This window comes from Oryx dammah, unplaced genomic scaffold, assembly GCF_014754425.2.
Source record: "Oryx dammah isolate SB20612 unplaced genomic scaffold, SCBI_Odam_1.1 HiC_scaffold_28, whole genome shotgun sequence".
Classification (NCBI taxonomy): Eukaryota; Metazoa; Chordata; class Mammalia; order Artiodactyla; family Bovidae; genus Oryx; species Oryx dammah.
Window position 1 is genome coordinate 84,562,058 of NW_024070212.1, and position 20,528 is coordinate 84,582,585.

The following is a 20,528-nucleotide window of genomic DNA, read 5'->3' on the forward strand; positions in this document are numbered from 1 at the left end:
GAAGGCCCCAGGTAGAGAAGGCCCCAGGTAGAGAAGGCCCCAGGTAGCGAAGGCCCCAGGTAGAGAAGGCCCCAGGTAGAGAAGGCCCCAGGTAGAGAAGGCTGAGGCTGCACAGGGAGCTCCCGACAAGCAGGAAAGCCTTTGGTTAATTCTGGAAATGACTGGTCACTGGGTAGGCAGGTCAAGAAAGACTGAGGGAAGAGGGACCACACAACAGAGACAGCATGTGAGACCAACAGAGCACAGACCCAAGATGGCATCATATTTAATACAACTGGAAGCAATCTAACAGAGAAGAATTAGGGTTACACAGTTTGCCCTGGAGCAAATTATTCATCCCTGTACTCATTCAATTAATACTGTTAATGCCTCACAGGAGGTGTTCCAGGGATACTTGAAGGAAATGACTAGATCAGAAAACCATCTAAACATGAGGTTTCTGTTGCAGAGTGGCCTAGGTAGTAACTTCCTCCCTGACCCTAAATTATCACCCTCAATTCCTCTCCCTCCCAAGAGCTCCTGTGGCTGGAATGGTTCATCCAGAGTTATGGTCTGAGCCAGGTGGGCTGCAGAGGTAGGAAGCACAGAGCAATGGCACCATGGTCCAACCCAGAGCTGCTCTGACCTTCAAAGGAAGAGAAACCAAACAATGAGATGATTTTATCACACAGGTCAGTGTCCTTAAACTACTGAACTTAGTTTACTTGGGAATTTTTCTTTTTTTTTTTGGTTACCATCCAAAGATGGTAAATTTTGCCAGTCTTGGGGGTTTGGTTTTAATGTCTGTGTGCACTCAGTCATGTCTGACTCTTGGTGGCCCCAAGAACTATAGCTCACCAGGCTCCTCTGTCCACGGAACTTTCCAGGCAAGAATACTGGATTGGGTCGCCATTTCCTACACCAGGGGATTTTCCCAACCCAGGGACTGAACCTGCATTTCTTGTGTCTCCTGCATTGGCAGGTGGATTCTTTACCACTCGCACCACCTCAGAAACCCTTGGTTTTAATGGTGATAGCTAATTTTTTGATCCCACTCCACAATTACTCCAATTGACCAATCAAGAATGGGTCACTGCCAGGTAAGGACAAGTCATTAAAGAACCTTTAATTCATCCTTAAAATCTGAATTTCACTTTCCAACACAGGCTAATCCACTGCATATAAAATCTAACCTTAACAGAACCTGCTGAAAGGCAAGAAACTGGTAAGGGGTGATGAATGGGCACATTTTAACCTTTTAGGTGGAATACAATTTTTTTCAACACTTATAATTATGGTTGCAACCTGGCTACTCTTTTCTTTAATAGGTTGCAACCTAATTACCCAATATTTTCAACACTTATAATTAGGGTAGCTTCCTACATACTCTTTTAATTGTTAATAGGAAGCAATTCTACCTACACTGAGAAGAAAAGATGGTATCTGAGGGTGCTTGTATAAGCAGATTTAACAAAGAACTCTTCCTCCATTTCAAATGTTCTTGTTCCTAATATTTTAGCTGTTCATTCATCCATACCCAGTGATTCTCCAAATACTAGAATTAATGAGAAGACTTCATAAAAACACTGATAGCCTAAGTTCACCTAAGCCAACTGAGTAAAAACAACCCTGGGTGAGGCTGATGAACTGATAATCTTAAAAAGATCTCCAGTTGATTCTAGCATGCAACCAGAGTTTAAAACCATGTATTTTAGCAGATTAGAGGTATAGAGTACTTGGAACTTAGGGCTCTTAGCATCTAAAGCTCCATACAAAATGAGAATTTCTCATACAACATCCCTGACAGACCATCACCTGACCGCTCCTTAAAGCCAGCCTACAAAGCAGCCCCGGCAGCCTCCCCAGGCAGCCTGCTCCATGGCTGGAGAGGGCTTGCTGCTGCAGAGCTGAGTGCGCAGGTTCAGTCCCATTCTTTGGGTCTCTGCTCTCTGCAGTGGTCCAGACAGGGGCCGCTCCTGGACCAGAACAATGCCAACCGAGCCAGTGGTTGGCCACTGAGAACAAGGACCACTTGTATTCATCTTTGAAGCCTTAACACTTAGTAAGACAGGGATTGGCACACAAGGGGTGCTAGTAAATGTGACATAGAAAAAAATGTGTGTGTATAAAAGATGGTCACCATTACTACTTGCGTTCTAATCCTTCGTCCATTTGCATACTTCTTCAGGGCATGTCATTTATAAATATCACTGTTGCATGCATCAGGTCCATAGGAATGAGTGGAACACATTCTCCTAAGTTAAAGAATTCATAATCGGATGGAAGAAACTTTTCTAAACAATCAGGTATCAGTCTCTCACTTAATTCTCACAGCAAAGTGCTATTTCATTATTCCAAGTCTTTCAGAGATGAAACCAAGTCATGCAGAGGTTAAGCAATTCACTCAAGGTGTCACAGCTCAGCAGTAGCAGGATTAAGATCTGAAACTGTCTGACTCCAATTTCAGAGTATCTCAGAGTACCCCAGTGTCTAGAGCCACCATTTAAGAAAGGTGCTACTACGCAGTGTCCACTACTAAGGATTTTTTAACACAGCCCAAAGCATGCTGTGATACCTATGCTGGTAACAGCCAACGGAAAATGCAGAGAGCCACACTCCTTTAGATGCAGCATGCAATTTCCAAGGTACCATAGTCTCCACCACTCCCAAATGTCTGCCACCCATTAAAAGGATAAATATCAGTTGAAATTTATCTCTGCACACATGCTGTTATTCTTCTCAAATTTGGCCCACTTTACTCACTTCCATTACCTACCTGACTTTTGGGGTTGCAACTTCAGTGCTAGCACTACTGGCTAAAGTATCCCAAAAGGACACATACTCATCCATGAAAATTTTCTGAGGGTAGGTGTAAGTGGCACTTAAACATTTGAAACAGCTCATTACGGTATTCATGAGTATCTATTAGAACAACATCATTCAATGGGAACATCTTTGGTCTCACTATTGAAAATAGAGACCATTTGTTTCCAGCTTCTTCTGTGTGATATATGGTTCTACCTGTCTTATTCTACTTCCTTTAAATTAACTTGACTCATCCACTCAAATGAACGTGGTGGTGAACTTCATATGCATAAGCAACTCCAGGCTGCCTTCCTTGGAAAGGCCCAGACCACTTACCTGTTTCAAGGCTACTCACTCCGAGCTAATGATTCCATGTCCATCCTACATCAAACTTTCTGCTGTTGCTCGTGTGCCCTAGAGAGCAGAGTCTCTTCCTAATCCACCTAATTCTAATGTCACCCCTCTCCTACTAACTGCTGTCCAACATGTCCTCTAGGGACATGATCTCTGGTCTCCATGTTCTGCTCGTGCATCTCACTCATGGCGATAACAGACACTTGATCTCATGCTCCCCCTGGGCCGCAGCCAGTCTCCCACTACCAGAAAAAGACAGAAACAGTCCTACCTTCATGATTGACTGGCAAAGGACGAAACTGCTTATCCAAAACAACCAGAGAACATGTGGCATCAAACCCAAGCCCTCGAATTTGGTGTAAATTGACCCCTTGTACAACTTTCTGTTTTAAAAACAAATAAACAAAAATATGAATTACAATACAGGCTTTTAAAAGACTTAAAACAGCTATGACTAGAAGGAAATGAATAAAGTACTTACAACAAAACACAGATAAAAACTCAATATCACTAAAATATCAGAATATTCTATACATTAATTCTAAAAAAGACAATCAATCTAATTGGAAATTAAGCAAAGGACATGAGACGTCACTTCATAAAAGAAACAAACAGTATATAAAGAGTATATAAAACGATTCCCAACTCCACTAAAATTAAATAAATGCAAATAAAAATACTCCACTCTTCATCTTGCTTATTGGCAAAACGTAAAAATTAAAAATATATAGTATTAATAGTGGCAAGACAGTGAGAAGTGGGCCTTCCTTACATTCTAACAATGTGATAATTTAGTACAGATTTTGAAGAATATAGTATAGTATTTATTAAAATTAAAAACATATATAACTTTGACCCAGAAATCCCACTTCTAGGAAACTATCTTAATGAATTATTAGCATAAGTAAGTAAAATATTATATAAACCAATGTTAACTGTTTATGAATATAAAAATTACTGAAAACTATTTTATTAAATAAACCTATAAAACAGAATTTTCTACACCATTAAAAAAAGAAGTACAGAAGCATATTCTGGGTCTGGGAGTATGAAGTTGGCAAATCCGCTTAACAAAATAAAAACATAAAACTGGACAAAATAATCAAAAACAACTATTTGAGGGGAATAAAACTTAACCAAAGCCATATAAGAAACTGAGAAGCAGTCTTTCTTGAAAAATAAAACTGTACCTAAAACATTCCCACAAAACATATACAAAAAAACCCCATACTTTTAGACTTTTATCTTATACCATACATAAACATTAACTCTAAAATGTATCATATCCCCAAATGTTAAGAATTAAGACTATAATCCTTGCAGAGAAAACCTTTATGACATGGGCTAGACAAAGATTTATTAAAAAGCAAGACTCATAAAAGAAAAAAATAATAAATTTGACTTCATTAAAATTTTGCTCTTTAAAAGAAACAAGATAGTGAAAAGATAAGCTAAATATTAGAAGAAAATACTTGTAATTGATACATCTGATAATAGACATATATGAAATATATAAAGAACACTTATAACGCAATAACAAGAAGATAAACAATGCAGCTATTTCACAAAGTGCAATAAAATTTATCGCACAATCCAGCAATTTCACTCCTTGGTATCCAAGCAGGAAAAATAAAAACATATATCAACATAAAGACTTGTATGTGAGTATTCACAGCAGCAATATTCAAAATACCCTAAAACTGGGAACAAATCAAATATTCATCATGGTTTAACCAAATGGTGAAACCAAGTGTGATACAATGATATGTATAACCACATGAATTAACCTTAAAAACGTTATACTAAGTGAAAAAAGTCAGACACAAAAGAAGACATGTTGCATGATTCCATTTATGTAAATTTTCTAGAAAAGAACAACTATAAAGACAGAAAAAATTATCTATCGAGGGCTGAGGACTGACTACAGGCATAAGGAACTTTGGGGGTTTAACAGAAATATTGTGGGCTTCCCTGATTGCTCAGTTGGTAAAGAATCCGCCTGCAATGCAGGAGACCCTGGTTCGATTCCTGGGTTGGGAAGATCTGCTGGAGAAGGAACAGGCTACCCACGCCAGTATTCTTGGTGGCTCAGCTGGTAAAGAATGTGCCTGCAATGTGGGAGACCTGGGTTTGGTCTCTGGGTTGGGAAGAACCCCTGGAGAAGGTTCAGCTACCCACTCCAGTATTCTGGTGTGGAGAATTCCATGGACTGTACAGCCCATGGGGTAGCAAAGCGATGGACACGACTGAGCGAATTTCACTTAGAAATAGAAATGTTCTAAAATTTAATTATGGTGATGATCATACAAAGGTGTAAATTTAATAAAATCATTGAATTATACATTTAAATTTATGATTTTATGGTATGTAAATTATACCTCAAGCTGTTAAATATTTTTGAAAAAACTGAGCTATAAAACACAAAAAATGGAAATATTTCCATGGTACATTAATAAGGTAAAAAAAAGAAAAAGCATATACAACTGTTACTAATGGTTGCCTCTGAGAGCAGAAACAACAGCTGGAGGAGATGGGAGATTTTTCACTTTGTCATATAATTTTTTAAGTTGTAGAATAACAGATTTATTAATTCTATTTTTTTATTTTTGTTTCCACAGTTTCCTTTTGTGAAAAAGCACAAGTGATTATATTCAATAACATTTTCTGGAAACGTAAAACAGATAATAACCTTTCAAACCCCACAAAAATCAATTCAAATGTGTCCATCATCATTAAAAAAGTAAAAAGAAAAATTTTTTAATAAATTTAAAGAGATAAAATGTACAATTCTTCTTCTCCCCTATTATAGAACACCAGACTTGTCATTTAGGACTCTATTTCTTACTTTGAATATGTTCCTTAAATAAGAGCTACACACAACTATTACATATTTTCAACAAGGAAAAGCATTTTTTTCAAATACTTACAACAAATAATAAAATGTCATCATGTATTGAGCACTTACTGTGTGCCAGATACTTTACAAGCATCACCTTATTTAATCCTTACAAAGCCTACTGAGGAAACATTTAGTATTTTCATTTCATAAAAAGAAAAAATAGAAGACTAGGGAGAGAAGGGAAGAGCAAGCACATCCCAGAGACTGAGAACTTGAACGTAATCCTGTTTCAGAGCCAGTCAATGGCTAGGTTCTTCCTACTCCACCACACTGCCTGCCTGCCCGAGAGACTTATCCTGCAGACAGGGCATGTGTCCTCAGAAGAACACTGCCAGTGACCCACCTGTGACTCCAGGAAACCTCTTTGCCCAACAGTACCAGGTGAACGCCCTGTAAATCTTTACTACATTGATCCATCTAGAATTAGAAGAGCATGTTCAGTTCAGTTGCTCAATCATGTCCGACTCTTTGCAACCCATGAACTGCAGCACGCCAGGCCTCCCTGTCCATCACCAACTCCCTGAGTCCAGCCAAACCCATGTCCATTGAGTGGGTGATGCCATCCAACCATCACATCCTCTGTCGTCCCCTTCCCCTCCTGCCCTCAATCTTTCCCAGCATCAGGGTCTTTTCCAGTGAGTCAGCTCTTCGCATCAGGTGGCCCAAGTGTTGGAGTTTCAGCTTCAGCATCAGTCCCTCCAATGAAGAGCGTGAGGAGCACACAGATTCATGACAAAGACACACCAAGCCCTGGTTTCAAATCCTAGCTTTGTCCCTCTGGCTACATGGTCCAAGGCAGGTTACGCAATTTCAGTCCTTCCAGTCACCTTGTCTTGCTGGATCATATCTGCAGCATTTATAAGCATGGCCAATTCTGCCTGGAATGTCCTTCCAAGTTGGCTTGGAAATCTCTAGGTAGTGGCTAATATCAATGGTGTTGGGTGAAGACTACCTGAGCTTGAAACCTGGCTCCACCACTGACTGGTCTTGTGACTTTAGGAAGCCAAAAAGCCAGCTCCCTTGGTTATGCAAAGCTACTACTTAGACGATAACTCAGCAGTGGCCACAGGACTGGAAAAGGTCAGTTTTCATTCCAATTCCAAAGAAAGGCAATGCCAAAGAATGCTCAAACTACCGCACAATTGCACTCATCTCACATGCTAGTAAAGTAATGCTCAAAATTCTCTAAGCCAGGCTTCAGCAATACATGAACCATGAACTTCAAGATGTTCAAGCTGATTTTAGAAAAGGCAGAGGAACCAGAGATCAAATTGCCAACATCCACTGGATCATGGAAAAAGCAAGAGACTTCCAGAAAAACATCTATTTCTGCTTTATTGACTATGCAAAAGCCTTTGACTGTGTGGATCACAATAAACTGTGGAAAATTCTGAAAGAGATGGGAATACCAGACCACCTGACCTGCCTCTTGAGAAACCTGTATGCAGGTCAGGAAGCAACAGTTAGAACTGGACATGGAACAACAGACTGGTTCCAAATAGGAAAAGGAGTACATCAAGGCTGTATATTGTCACCCTGCTTATTTAACTTATGGGCAGAGTACATCATGAGAAACGCTGGGCTGGAAGAAGCACAAGCTGGAATCAAGATTGCTGGGAGAAATATCAATAACCTCAGATATGCAGATGACACCACCCTTATGGCAGAAAGTGAAGTGGAACTAAAAAGCCTCTTAAAGAGGAGAGTGAAAAAGTTGGCTTAAAGCTCAACATACAGAAAACTAGGATCATGGCATCTGGTCCCATCACTTCATGGCAAATAGTTGGGGAAACAGTGGAAACAGACAGTGTCAGACTTTATTTCTCTGGCCTCCAAAATCACTGCAGATAGTATTTGCAGCCATGAAATTCAAAGATGTTTACTCCTTGGAAGAAAAGTTATGCCCAACCTAGATAGCATATTCAGAAGCAGAGACATTACTTTGCCAACGAAGGTCCGTCTAGTCAAGGCTATCGTTTTTCCAGTGGTCATGTATGGATGTGAGAGTTGGACTGTGAAGAAAGCTGAGCGCCGAAGAATTGATGCTTTTGAACTATGGTGTTGGAGAGGCCTCTTGAGAGTCCCTTGGACTGCAAGGAGATCCAACCAGTCCATTCTAAAGGAGATTGGTCCTGGGTGTTCTTTGGAAGGAATGATGCTAAAGCTGAAACTCCAATACTTTGGCCACCTCATGCGAAGAGTTGACTCACTGGAAAAGACTCTGATGTTGGGAAGGACTGGGGGCAGGAGTAGAAGGGGACGACAGAGGATGAGATGGCTAGATAGCATCACCAACTAGATGGACGTGAGTTTGGGTGAACTGCAGGAGTTGGTGATGGACAGGGAGGCCTGGCGTGCTGCAATTCATGAGGTTGCAAAGAGTCGGACACGACTGAGCGACTGAACTGAATGATGTTAGGAGAATTCAGCAAAATAAGGTGTGATTAGCCCAACATCAGTGCACAAGAAGTAGCTGCCATTATATAAGTAAATTAATTGCATCCAGTCTTTGAACTCATGGAGCCTCAATCTGTCAATGCATAAACCAGCCCTAACTTCTACCTGCCATGCAGCCCTATTGGTCTCTGCCCAGAGAGCGTATGCCTGACTTAGGCAAGCCCATCCTACACAGGCCTACAAAAGATCTCTAGTCAAGAGAGGAAGTGGGAGAGAACAGGTAGAAAATGCAATAAAACTCAATACAAAAAGGCAGCTCTGCAGGAGAATGGAGCATACGCTATGGTATCAAAAGCACCAGCTTCTGGTCCCAACACTCAGTTCAGGTAATCTTGCACTAATATCATCACCTTTACAAGCTTCAGGTTCCTGACAGAGAGACAGGTAAGGATCAAAAGTGTCAATTAGTTTGAAAGTGCTTTGGAACCAATCAACCTTTGTTGGAAACGTGAAGGGAAAAATTCACTTGATGCTTCATTAATTGTGTTTATGGAATCTTATGTATGAAGTATAGCATGCTCTCTGTGTCATGTAATCACATATAAAAACCACAGGATTAATGACTGAAAGATTAAACTCGAATCCTCCTAAGAATTATGGTGAAGGTGACATTCCAGTAGAAGCAAAAAAAAAATATTCTCTTCAATCTATTTTATGAATCCCCTCTGAAGACCTACAGAGTTCTATATTCTAATTATGGCTTTTCAGCAACAAAGGTTCAGCGTCTCCATCTCTAAAAGGGAAACCTATCACAAAGAACTGGAGAAAAAACTGTGACATGCATTTAAACCTGATTTGGTTAGGCAGCCACTGTCATTTGCCCAGCCTTATATGGAAATACCTTATGATCATGCTTATCATGACTGAGACCCCCCACCACAACCCCTCCACCCCACCCCCCAGCTAAACCATCTCAGAGAGATGGCTGTCAGAGTCACACTACCCAGAAGGCCCCTGGGACTTTGACCTGCTGACCTGAGGATTCTTTTTTATACTCTCATTAATGGAAGAAGAAAGCAGGCTAGTAAACTCACCCCAACAACTTGGCATCAAGGGAATTTCCTCGGCTAGAGAGAAAGCACATTGCTCTGCTAAAGAATTTCCAGAGAAGGAGATTTCTGCAACTTCATTCTGTAACCTGGTCCATGTCTCGCAACTGTCAACTCGTAGCTATGGGGCAGCAAACAAATATTTGGGGAAGGGATTGTGCATCGCTTTGTTCTGACTGTGGGAACCAGTTCAATCCTGCATGTGTTTTAAATCAGCAGGCTCTGCCATATTGGGTGGGGAGACAGCGTTCCACAGAAATCTTCCAAACTGAGAACTGGAGGGTCAGAGGCATACCTGGTTTTATCTTTAGCTATATCTGAATCAAGGGTCAAGGCCTGGGGCCTCACAGAATTCAGCTTGCAACAGAGTTCCATGTGGCTGGTTCTGTATCATTTTAATTCTTGATTTGAATGCTTTTGTCAGCTTTGGGGGTGTGCATGAGGTTATGAAATCCCTAGTTCCCTCAGGCCCATCAGTCCCCATTGCCTACACAATTCAATTACTCATTCATTCAATTAGTCAGTAAATATTCAATACCATCAAGCCCCTTCTAAGGTCATGCTATGCACTCTTCTGGGTATTTGGGAAGAAATGGAAAGAAAAAAAATTTTTTTTAATTCCTTACCCTTTTGGAGGTTACATTGTAGGGACAGACAACAGCCATAAACTGAGAAAATTATATAGTGTATGTATGTACAGTTTACTAGAAAGTGATGTCAGGGGAATCAGGAATGCCGGGGAAGGCAGACAGTTGCCAAAAAGGTGAGATTTGAGGAAACAATCGAAGGACCTAAGAAGCTGACTTTGTAGAAATCTGTGCAAAAAAAAGTGTTTCCAGGAAGTGAATTTTGACCTACGCTTCATTTTAACTAAAGGTAAATGGTGACACATGGCTCAGTTTAGTCACTCAGTTGTGTCCGACTCTTTGTGACCCCATGGACTGCAGCACACCAGGCTTCCCCGTCCATCACCAACTCCCGGAGTCTACCCAAACTCCTGTCCATTGAGTTGGTGATGGCATCCAACCATCTCATCTTCTGTCATCCCCTTCCTCGCCTGCCCTCAATCTTTCCCAACATCAGGGTCTTTTCAAATGAGTCAGCTCTTCACATCAGGTGGCCAAAATATTGGAGTTTCAGCTTCAACATCACTCCTGCCAATGAACACCCAGGACTGATCTCCTTTAGGATGGACTGGTTGGATCTCCTTGCAGTCCAAGGGGCTCTCAAGAGTCTTCTCCAACACCACAGCTCAAAAGCATCAATTCTTTGGCACTCAGCTTTCTTTACAGTCCAACTCTCACATCTATACATGACTACTGGAAAAACCATAGCCTTGACTAGACGGACCTTTGTTGGCAAAGTAATGGCATTGGAGGGCGAGTGGCCGAGAGGAGATACCCCACGTCCAAGGTCAGGAGTGGCGGCCATGAAGAGATACCCCACCTCCAAGGTAAGGAATAGCGGCTACGCTTTGCTGGAGCAGCCATGAAGAGATACCCCACATCCAAAGTAAGAGAAACCCGAGTAAGACAGCAGGTGCTGAGACAGGGCATCAGAGGGCAGACAGACCGAAACCACAATCACAGAAAACTAGCCAATCTAACCACATGGACCACAGCCTTGTCTAACTCAATGAAACTAAACCATACCGTGTAGGGCCACCCAAGATGGATGGGTCATGGTGGAGAGTTCTGACAAAATGTGGTCCACTGGAGAAGGGAATGGCAAACCACTTCAGTATTTCTTCCTTGAGAACCCCATGAACAGTATGAAAAGACATGTGGCTAATGACTGCCATATTGGACATTATGGATCTAAGGATGTATGGGAGTGAAATATGTTGGCTGCAGGCAGGAAGAGTGTACAGGAAGAAGAGAGAATATGTATGAAAGAGAGGAAACAGTGCATGTGTGAAGACAGGAGAGAAGGAAAATGTAGGTGGAAGAGCTAAGAGAAGGACCATGAGATAAACCAGAAGAGCAGGCTAAAACCAAACCATGCAAGGCCTGGAGGCCATGTTACAAATTCTGAGTTCTATCTTAAGAGTAGTTTGAGGCTATAGAAGAGTTGTCAAGTTAGCATTAAAACGTCATTCCAGCTCAGGAAGGAGAACAATCACAGAGGGGAAGGACATTTAGGAGGAGGTTACATTCCAGTGATGATCTAAACAAAAGATGAAGGTATGGGGTGTTGGAGACGGAGGGAATGCAAAGATATGACCTGACTTCAGGCTTACCACTCACTTCCTGGGTGACTTAGGAAAACTCACTTCACTCTCTGGATCCCAGTTGTTCTTTTCAACTATAATATGGAAGGAACAATCCTTCCCCTACCCACCTCCTATGACAGTCAAGTGGATAGGAACATGCTTTGCAAACCATACAGGTTCTATGAACGGTAGGAGGGTGACATCATTGCTCAGTCCCACATTATGACTCCTCCTCCTGCTCTCTCTCTAAGTATATATTACTCATATAGCTGGTACAATTTAGCGGGGGGAAAATGGCACTTTGTTGACTTTGTGGATATTTTTTTCCCATGCAACTCAACTATTTTATCCTTAGAGGCAGAGAACTTGTTGTAGCCCCCTCTCCCATATATACACCAGTTCTTAGCAAAGAGCATAGCACACAGTAGTGCTCAATAAATATTTGCAGACTAAACAACACCTCCAGCTTATCATCTTCTTCCTAATGGAATCTGTTACTATACACTAAACTTGCAATGTTCTTGCCTTGTTGAGGTGATTAAGATTTGTGGCTCCAACAGAAATGGTTAGTTACTAAGTTGTGTTTGACCCTTTTGTGAGCCTGTGGACTGTAGCCTGCCAGGCTCCTCTGTCTGTGGGGTTTTCCAGGCAAGAATACTGGAGTAGGTAGCCATTTCCTCCTTCAGAGGACCTTCCCGACCCAGGGATGGAACTCATATCTCCTGCACTGGCAGGTGGATTCTTTACCACTGAGCCCCTCGGAAGCCCCCCAAAAGGAACATAAGCCATTAAAATCAGTGATGACACAGAACTCAAGACATGAAAGCAACCTAAATGTCAATCAACAGAGAAATGAATAAAGAAGACGTGGTTCAACGATGGAATATTACTCAGTAAAAAAAAAAAAAGGAATGAATAATGCCGTTTGCACCAATAAAGATGGACCTAGAGACTGTCTTACTAAGTGAACTACGCCAGGCAGGAAAGGACAAAAGATTCCACATATATTATTGCTTACATGTGGAATCTTAAAAAAAGATACAAATGTACTTAGATACAAAATAGAAATAGACCTACAAACACAGAAAACAAACTTATGGTTACCAAAAGGAAAAGTGAGGGAGGGTTCAATTAGGGGTTTAGGATTAATATATACACACTACTTCCCTGGTGGCTCAGACAGTAAAGAGTTGGCCTGTAATGCGGGAGACCTGGGTTTGATCCCTGGGTCGAGAAGATCCCCTGGAGAAGTGAATGGCAACACACCTCAGTATTCTTGCCTGGAAAACCCCATGGACAGAGGAGCCTGGCAGGCTACAGTCCATGGGGTCGCAAAGAGCTGGACATGACTGAGTGACTTCACTTTCACTATATATAAAATAGTTAACAAATAAGGACCTACACTATAGCATAGGAAACGATACTCAATAATTTTGTACTAACCAATAAGGGAAAAGAGGCTGAAAAAGAATATATATGTCTGAATCACTTTGCTGTACATGTGAAACTAACATAACATTGTAAATCAACTATACTTCAATTTTTTAAAAGAGATTTTTGTGTAGATAACAAGGAGTGATTGATATAAAGTGTTCAGCTTGATACCTGGAACAGAATTAGTGCCCAAGAAATGTTAGTTGCCATCATTATTATTACTGTTAATATTACTATTAATTATTATTCATGATTACTGTTACTATTACTAATAATAGTGGTAACTATTATTACTATTGCTGCTGTTGTTCTTATTGTTTTTATTAATTTGACTAAGGGAAAACCATCTCAGGCAATGTGAGCAACTTAGAGAAAAGGAAACAATACAACCGCTCTCAAGCTCTTGAGCTCCTTAAGTTTTTGAGAACAAGACAGGTCAGGATGTATTTTACGTCACCCTTTGCCCCAGACCATTGCTTCTCAAAATCTTACATAGAAAGAACCCTAACCAGAAAAGGAGTGAATATTCCCCATGAGGTACCTCTGTTACTGACTTTGACTTTTCAACATTCTATCTTAAAAATTCATTCTCCTCCATAATCTACTCATTTTTGTTAGTCATCAGTGCAATCGCCATAGGAATCACAGTGCTTACTCATTTCCAGGCACTGTTATGACATTTTGTATGCATTAACTCTTTTAATCCTCACAGCGACCCAATGCAGATAGGTACAGTTATCATTCCCATTTTACAGATAATGAAACTCAAGCAAGAAACCAAAAGTAATTTTTTCAAGATGACAAGCTAATAAATGTCGGAACTGGGATGTCAATCCAGGCAGTCCAGCTCTAAAATTTGTGCTCTCTGGTACGTTACTCTCTAATATAAACATGCCTCCCTCCTTCAACCTCACAAGCGATGAGCTATGAGCAGATGTGTCATGCTTATCCCATGGCTCCTGACACATGGCCACGTGGCCATGCCCCATGTGAGAAGGGCCTAAGACCCAGTAGCGTTATCCAGGTTTACGCTAGAAGCACAGCCTCAAGAAGGACAAATGCCCAGAGCACTCACAGGGCTGAAGGGACTCAAGCAGATAACGTGGTGGTTGCCACTGCAAGATGATTAAAAGTCCAACATTAAACCAAGCTGTACTTAGAGCAGACCTGTTTTAAAGTAGCTTTTCATCAGGGGATTGTATTTTCTTCTTGACAATTTCCTTAATGGCAAGAAAGGCTCTATGTTGGAAGGACAAAGGAGACCCAAGGGCAAAGAGTAGAGGATTCTCACCAAGGCAAGGGCTGGGAGGGGGAGGGAGGAAGAAAATTAAACAGGCAGAAGAAAAGACATGCCTCCCTTTTATTCCTCTGTCATGCTCCAGTGCTGCCCACCCCCAGCCTCCTCTCCCTGCCTTCTTCTCTGGGGGCACTAACAGCAGCCCAGAGCTCATGAAAGTTTAAACAGACTGATCGATACGGACAGAATGGTGAATTGTCCATCCGCAAATTACCAAGCCCATCATGAATATTTAAGGAACTAAACTAGAAACAGGGAGAAGACAGAATCCAGGTCTTTATTTTTCCCTCTGGAAAAAAAAAAAATGACAAAAACATCTCTGTCGTTCCTGATTACTGGGATATAAAACCAGTCAAGCGAAACTAAAAGGGAACAATTCTCACCCAGCGTCACTTTTTTCCAAGTCAGCAAGCTGACTGCAAACAAAGGCCACTCAAGAAAAATGCCTACCTGCTACAACTCAGATTTGCACTGGTCTTGCCCGACTTTCTTCCTTTCTCAGAGCCCACCTTGCCTTTGCGTAAGTTGCTCCCTCTGAACAAGAGAGGTTCCCTTCACTTGTCCACTTGGAAGGCAGGACAGTCCAGTGACTCAGGGTGCACCACTGGAATCAGACTGCTTAGGTTGCAGCTCTGCCTTTCATAATTACTAACTGCATGAGCATGGGTAAGTTATCTAATCTTTCTGTGCCTCTGTTTCTGCCTCAGTGAAATGATGGTGTTAATAGCACTGCCTCTATACAGCCATTGCAAGGATTCCCCTCTATGATGCAGATTAACCTGTTTTACACAGAACTGGGCACACCTGAAGGCACCGTAGAGGTGAGCTATGGTTATCAGTGACATCTTCACAGAGAGTCACACCCAACCAAATCCTCTGACTGCATGGTGTGAGTCCTCTACCATCTACCCTGAGCCCCTCTGGGTTGGCCCCATCCTCAGCTCCAGCCACAGTCACTTTGTTCCCACACCTCTCATGTCATATCCCTGCTGACTGTTGGTCTCCGTCACAGACCCTGAGCTCCCAAAAGGCAAAGCCAGTGTCTAAAGTTACCCTTACATTGTCCCTGGCACCAGATGGACACACAAGAGACACTCAGCAGAGGGGAGGTGGGAAAGAAGCATGTGCAAGGATAGAATGCCAGAGTCAGGGCCATACCTTTGAGACAATGCAGCACGCGGCCCAGATGTCCTCGGACGACTGCTCATGGTGGTTGAACTGAGGCTCCCACTGATTGATGGGCTGGTCTGCAAAAGCCAAGAGGGTGCCCCTCTGGTCCACAAGGGCTGCTCGGACGCTGCCAGTCCCCACGTCCATGCCCACATAGTAGCTCCTGGGTTCATCTCCACCGGGCATTGCTATCCCTCCACCTGTGGGGTCAAAGGCCAAACCATGTGAAGACCAAGCTGGTCTGCAAAGTCGAGCACAGGACATCTTGAAAGTGGAAATGGAAGGGGCACAGCTGACAAACTGGATGATTATTCATTAATCCAAGAAAGATGCTCATTGCTGCCAGTGTGCAAGCAGGCACTGAGGTAAGTGGTGGGTGAACAGGCAGGCGTGGCCTCAGACACGGAGTTTCTGTTCTTTGGAGGGAGTCAGATGATGAGCATTTACAAGCTTCACCATTATTCAAACAAAGCTGTGATAGCAGATGAAAAGTGCAATGAGGATAAACAAAGGGTTGTAGAACTGAGAATCTGGAAGCAACAGATATGCATTTTTTCCTCACTGAATTTGAATCAAAAGGGCAATGGTCATTGCTAAAAAGGAACTCACCTACCCGGTCAGCCATTCATTCAAAAAACTATCTACTGAGCACCTATCACATGCCAATAAGCACTTTAAACAGTACATGAGTGAGTGAGTGAAGTCACTTTCCGACTCTTTGAGACCCCATGGACTGTAGTCTACCAGGCTCCTCCATCCATGGGATTTTCCAGGCAAGAGTACTGGAGTGGGTTGCCATTTCCTTCTCCAGGGGATCTTCCCGAACCAGGGATCGAACCTGGGTCACCAGCATTGTAGGCAGGTGCTTTACCATCTGAGCCACCAGGGAAGTCATTCAGTTCAGTTCAGTTCAGTTCAGTTCAGTCGCTCAGTCGTGCCCAACTCTTGGTGACCCCATGAACTGCAGCAGGCCAGGCCTCCCTGTCCATCACCAACTCCTGGAGTTCACTCAAACTCATGTCCATCAAGTCGGTGATGCCATCCAGCCATCTCATCCTCTGTCGTCCCCTTCTCCTCCTGCCCCCAATCCCTCCTAGCATCAGCGTCTTTTCCAATGAGTCAACTCTTTGCATGAGGTGGCCAAAGTACTGGAGTTTCAGCTTTAGCATAGAGGCCCTCTACTCACTGTGATGCTACAAGGTGAGACTATTTTATTCCAATTTTATTAAGGTGTAATTGACATACAGAACTGTTTAAGTTCAAGGTACACAGCATAATGATAATGGCTTACATACTTTAAGAAATGATTATCACAATACATCCAGTAAATATCTATCATCTCATACAGATTGAAAAGAAAAACAGAAAAATATTTGTGGTATGAGGTCTCGTAGGATCCACTCTCTTAACAACTTTCATATACAAATACAGCAGTGTTAATTATATTTATCACATTGTACATTATATTCCTACTATTCATTTATCTTATAAATGGAAGTTTGTACCTTTTGCCTGCTTTCATCCAATTCCCTCCTCACCCTGACGGTGAGTGTTTATTTTATAGGTGATTAAGATGAGACTCCAAGGAATATGTAAATTTTCTCTTAACGCTAGGTCCACACACTTATGAACAGTAAACGCAAGTTGCGATAATCATGCACATTATACTGACGGGCAGAAAGGTTTCAGAAATTAAGAGAGGAGGCAGCACGACTGCAGAGCAGCCTGAACCCACAATCCCACCTCTGTACATTCTCTTTTCCTTCGTAACAGCTCACAGCACACATTTGGAGAAGAGGCAGATACACTGCAGCCGTGTCGTGAACTGACTGGGAAGGAGCCTCGAGGGAGACAGGATCAGGAACTTGTTAGACAATCTGTTTTCTTTACAGACCCCTTGCGAGTTACAAGGAAACTGCCCAGCAAACACTCAAGGAATTCCTTGGCCTTCACTGAGGCTCTGGTCCCTTTGCTCAGATTAGCCCCCATGATGCAGACATCTCACAGAGGCTTTCATTTTCCAGACTGGAGTTTTAAAGAATAAGAACAAGCCTCCAAGACATTTATGCTGGAGAACGTGCTACAGCCCCCTAGGTGAGCTCAGGGTAGCCTCAGCGCCCAGGGTCTAATTTCAACCACAGCAGTGTTCTGCATCCTTTCACTTCAAAGAGGTAATGTTTCCTTGGCAAGATCATACTTGGGGATTCAAAAACGAAGTCAGCCAGCAGGTGTTCCGTTAAGGTTTCCTGGGTATTTATCCCAGTTAAAAATGGCTTCGTTAAACATGATGGCTTCTGACTTGCTCACAGTGATCCCCCAACAGCATGTGGCCACTATGATTCATGGGCAGCTGGAGAAGCGAAGGTGGAAGCTGGAGTAGGAACAAGGGCTACCCTCCTCTAAGCTTCAGAGAACAACTCCCAGGCTCCAGCCTAACTGCTTTCTCATCTCCTCGCCCACACGATCAATGGCACCAGTTTTCAAACCATGCATTCCTTCAAACAGCCAATGGGGATATTTTTTCTTCAAGCCGTTACTCGAAGGAAACTGAAATAGACCAAAGCACAGCAGCGCTGTGTCAAGCAAAGATCATCCTTGCCTGGCCCTCGACCCTCCCCCAACAGTGGCTCTGCTGAGTTCCTCCTAAGGACTGAAAACCATTGGCTGAGGCCCTCGGCACAGCATCCCAGGCCCTCCGGGAACTGCCCTCTGCCTCCTATCCAGCCACATCTACTATAGTCCTCCCTGTTCTCACATCAGGCTTCAGACACATCGGCCCCTCACAGGTTCCCAGGTGCACCACACCACTACAGGACTGTCTCCACTTCATACTTCTCTTTCCTTCAGTTCAGCTCAGTTCAGTCACTCAGTCGTGTCTGAATCTTTGGAACCTCATGGACTGTAGCACGCCAGGCCTCCCTGTCCATCACCAACTCACGGAGTTTACTCATGTCCATGGAGTCAGTGATGCCATCCAACCATTTCATCCTCTGTCATCCCCTGCTCCTCCTGCCTTCATTCTTTCCTTTCAATAATCAAGGTCTTTTCCGATGAGTCAGTACTTTGCATCAGGTGGCCAAAGTATTGGAGTTTCAGCTTCAGCATCAGTCCTTCCAATAAATAGTCAGGACTGATTTCCTCTAGGATGGGCTGGCTGGATCTCCTTGCAGTCCAAGGGACTCTCAAGAGTCTTCTCCAACACCACAGTTCAAAAGCGTCCATTCTTCGGCACTCAGCTTTCTTTATAGTCCAACTCTCCCATCCATATATGACTGCTGGAAAAACCACAGCTTTGACTAGAAGGGCCGTTGTTGGCATCTCTGCTTTTTAATGTGCTGCCTACTGACTTTCATGTTAAGATCTTGCTCAACCAACACTTTTTTTTTTTAATTTGTTTGGCTGCTCTGGGTCTTAGCTGTGGCACGCAGGATCTTTGCTGCCATGTGCGGGATCTTCACCGAGGCATGTGGGATATAGTTCCCAGACCAGAGATCAGACCTGGGCTCCTTCCTTGGAAGCACAGAGTCTTAATCACTGTACCACCAGAGAATCCCAACCATCACCTCTTGCCTCTCTCCATGCCCCAGTGCCACCATAGTACTGTGTCCCTTCTTTCTTTTAAACTTTTTAAAAATCACTCTGACCGAATTTTTTGCTTCTGTGTTCACCTCCCTCACTGGCCTGAACCTGAAGAAAGGAAGTGATTGATTTCTAGATCCTCAGCTCCTACAGAGCATGTATCCCCAAACCAGTACACTGTCTGGTACATAATAGTTCTCGGTAAGTGCTTATGGAATGAACACCTAAATCAGTGAATCAACAACAACAACAACAACAAAAATAAGGATGAACAGGTTCATGCTTTAATGCTTTAATAGTTCAGATTCCTAGGTTTGTATTTATCTGCACTAGTGTTTTGCCTTGATTCTAATATCTGTATGCTTCATTCATCCAATTAATAAATATTTACTGGATGCTTACAACCACATTTTATTAATTCTAAGGTACTCATTTCTTTTCACATTTAGCTTATCTGACATCAATGACTCTTAAAAACCAGTGGCAACCAGGAACATCTTTCTTAGTGATATATGAAATGATGAGGCATGGTGCCAGCAGAGACTGATATTAGCAGAAATGCAGATTGTGCCAGGCATCAGACACCCTGCTAGGAACCGAGGATACAGTGAAGGGCAGAACAGGGCAGTGCCGTGGCTTACATCTTCCTAGATTTCTTTATCTGCAGAGGAGGAAGACTGACTAGGCTAGCCGCTCCACCGCCCCCAAATGACCACAGGCCTCCACTTGCTGAACGCAGGACTCCCTCTCTTAGTGTCCCACCGTCACCACTTCGAAGGACCCAAGGACGCTGCTCTCCAACACTGATCCTGGCAAGTCAACAACTCTGTCCTTGACTAGAGCTTTTCAAAACTATTCTAAACACTGCAGGGAGAAACAAGGGGGAAAAAATAGGAAATGAAGAGTCTATGCTAACATTCTGGCTTACACAGACTTGGCCAGCCACCCAAGTTTCTCTCTTCTCCTACCAGAGCCAGTGACAAAAGAGGCCCCCAGGGGGCTGGCCCAGCTCCTCAGGCCTGGTTCCCTCACTTGCGACTGTCCTCTTCTGCATGGAATATCTCATCTCACCACCCACCACCCAGACATCCTGATTTATTCCCAGTAAAATCCAAAGAGGCAGATTTCTACTCTGTAGCTGACTTGGGGCTTACCCTGGCTCTGGGTTTTGGACCTATTTCTTGGCTAAAGAGGAAAGAGCCCATCCTTCCGGAGAATCCTCCCCCTCCACTCTGACTTGTATGGAGACTGGAGCTTTGCCATTAGAGAGTTAACTCCAGGGCTGCCTGGACC

The 20,528-nt window shown here is 42.9% G+C and overlaps 1 protein-coding gene and 1 non-coding gene across 10 annotated transcripts in view; both read right to left on the reverse strand.

Moving 5' to 3' along the window:
• Positions 1-20,528, reverse strand: part of FGGY (FGGY carbohydrate kinase domain containing) — a 497,520-nt gene that overhangs the window by 456,917 nt on the left and 20,075 nt on the right. For all 9 annotated transcript variants that reach the window (XM_040232739.1, XM_040232740.1, XM_040232734.1 and 6 more), the window contains exons 2-3: positions 15,645-15,856; positions 3,410-3,521 (exon numbers count right to left, since the gene is read on the reverse strand). In XM_040232739.1, coding sequence (XP_040088673.1) covers positions 3,410-3,521; positions 15,645-15,842 — 310 coding nt within the window. In that variant the 5' untranslated portion in view covers positions 15,843-15,856. The remainder of the gene's footprint in view (positions 1-3,409; positions 3,522-15,644; positions 15,857-20,528) is intronic.
• Positions 16,474-16,545, reverse strand: TRNAC-ACA. The gene has a single exon. It is a non-coding gene; the product is annotated as a tRNA-Cys (tRNA).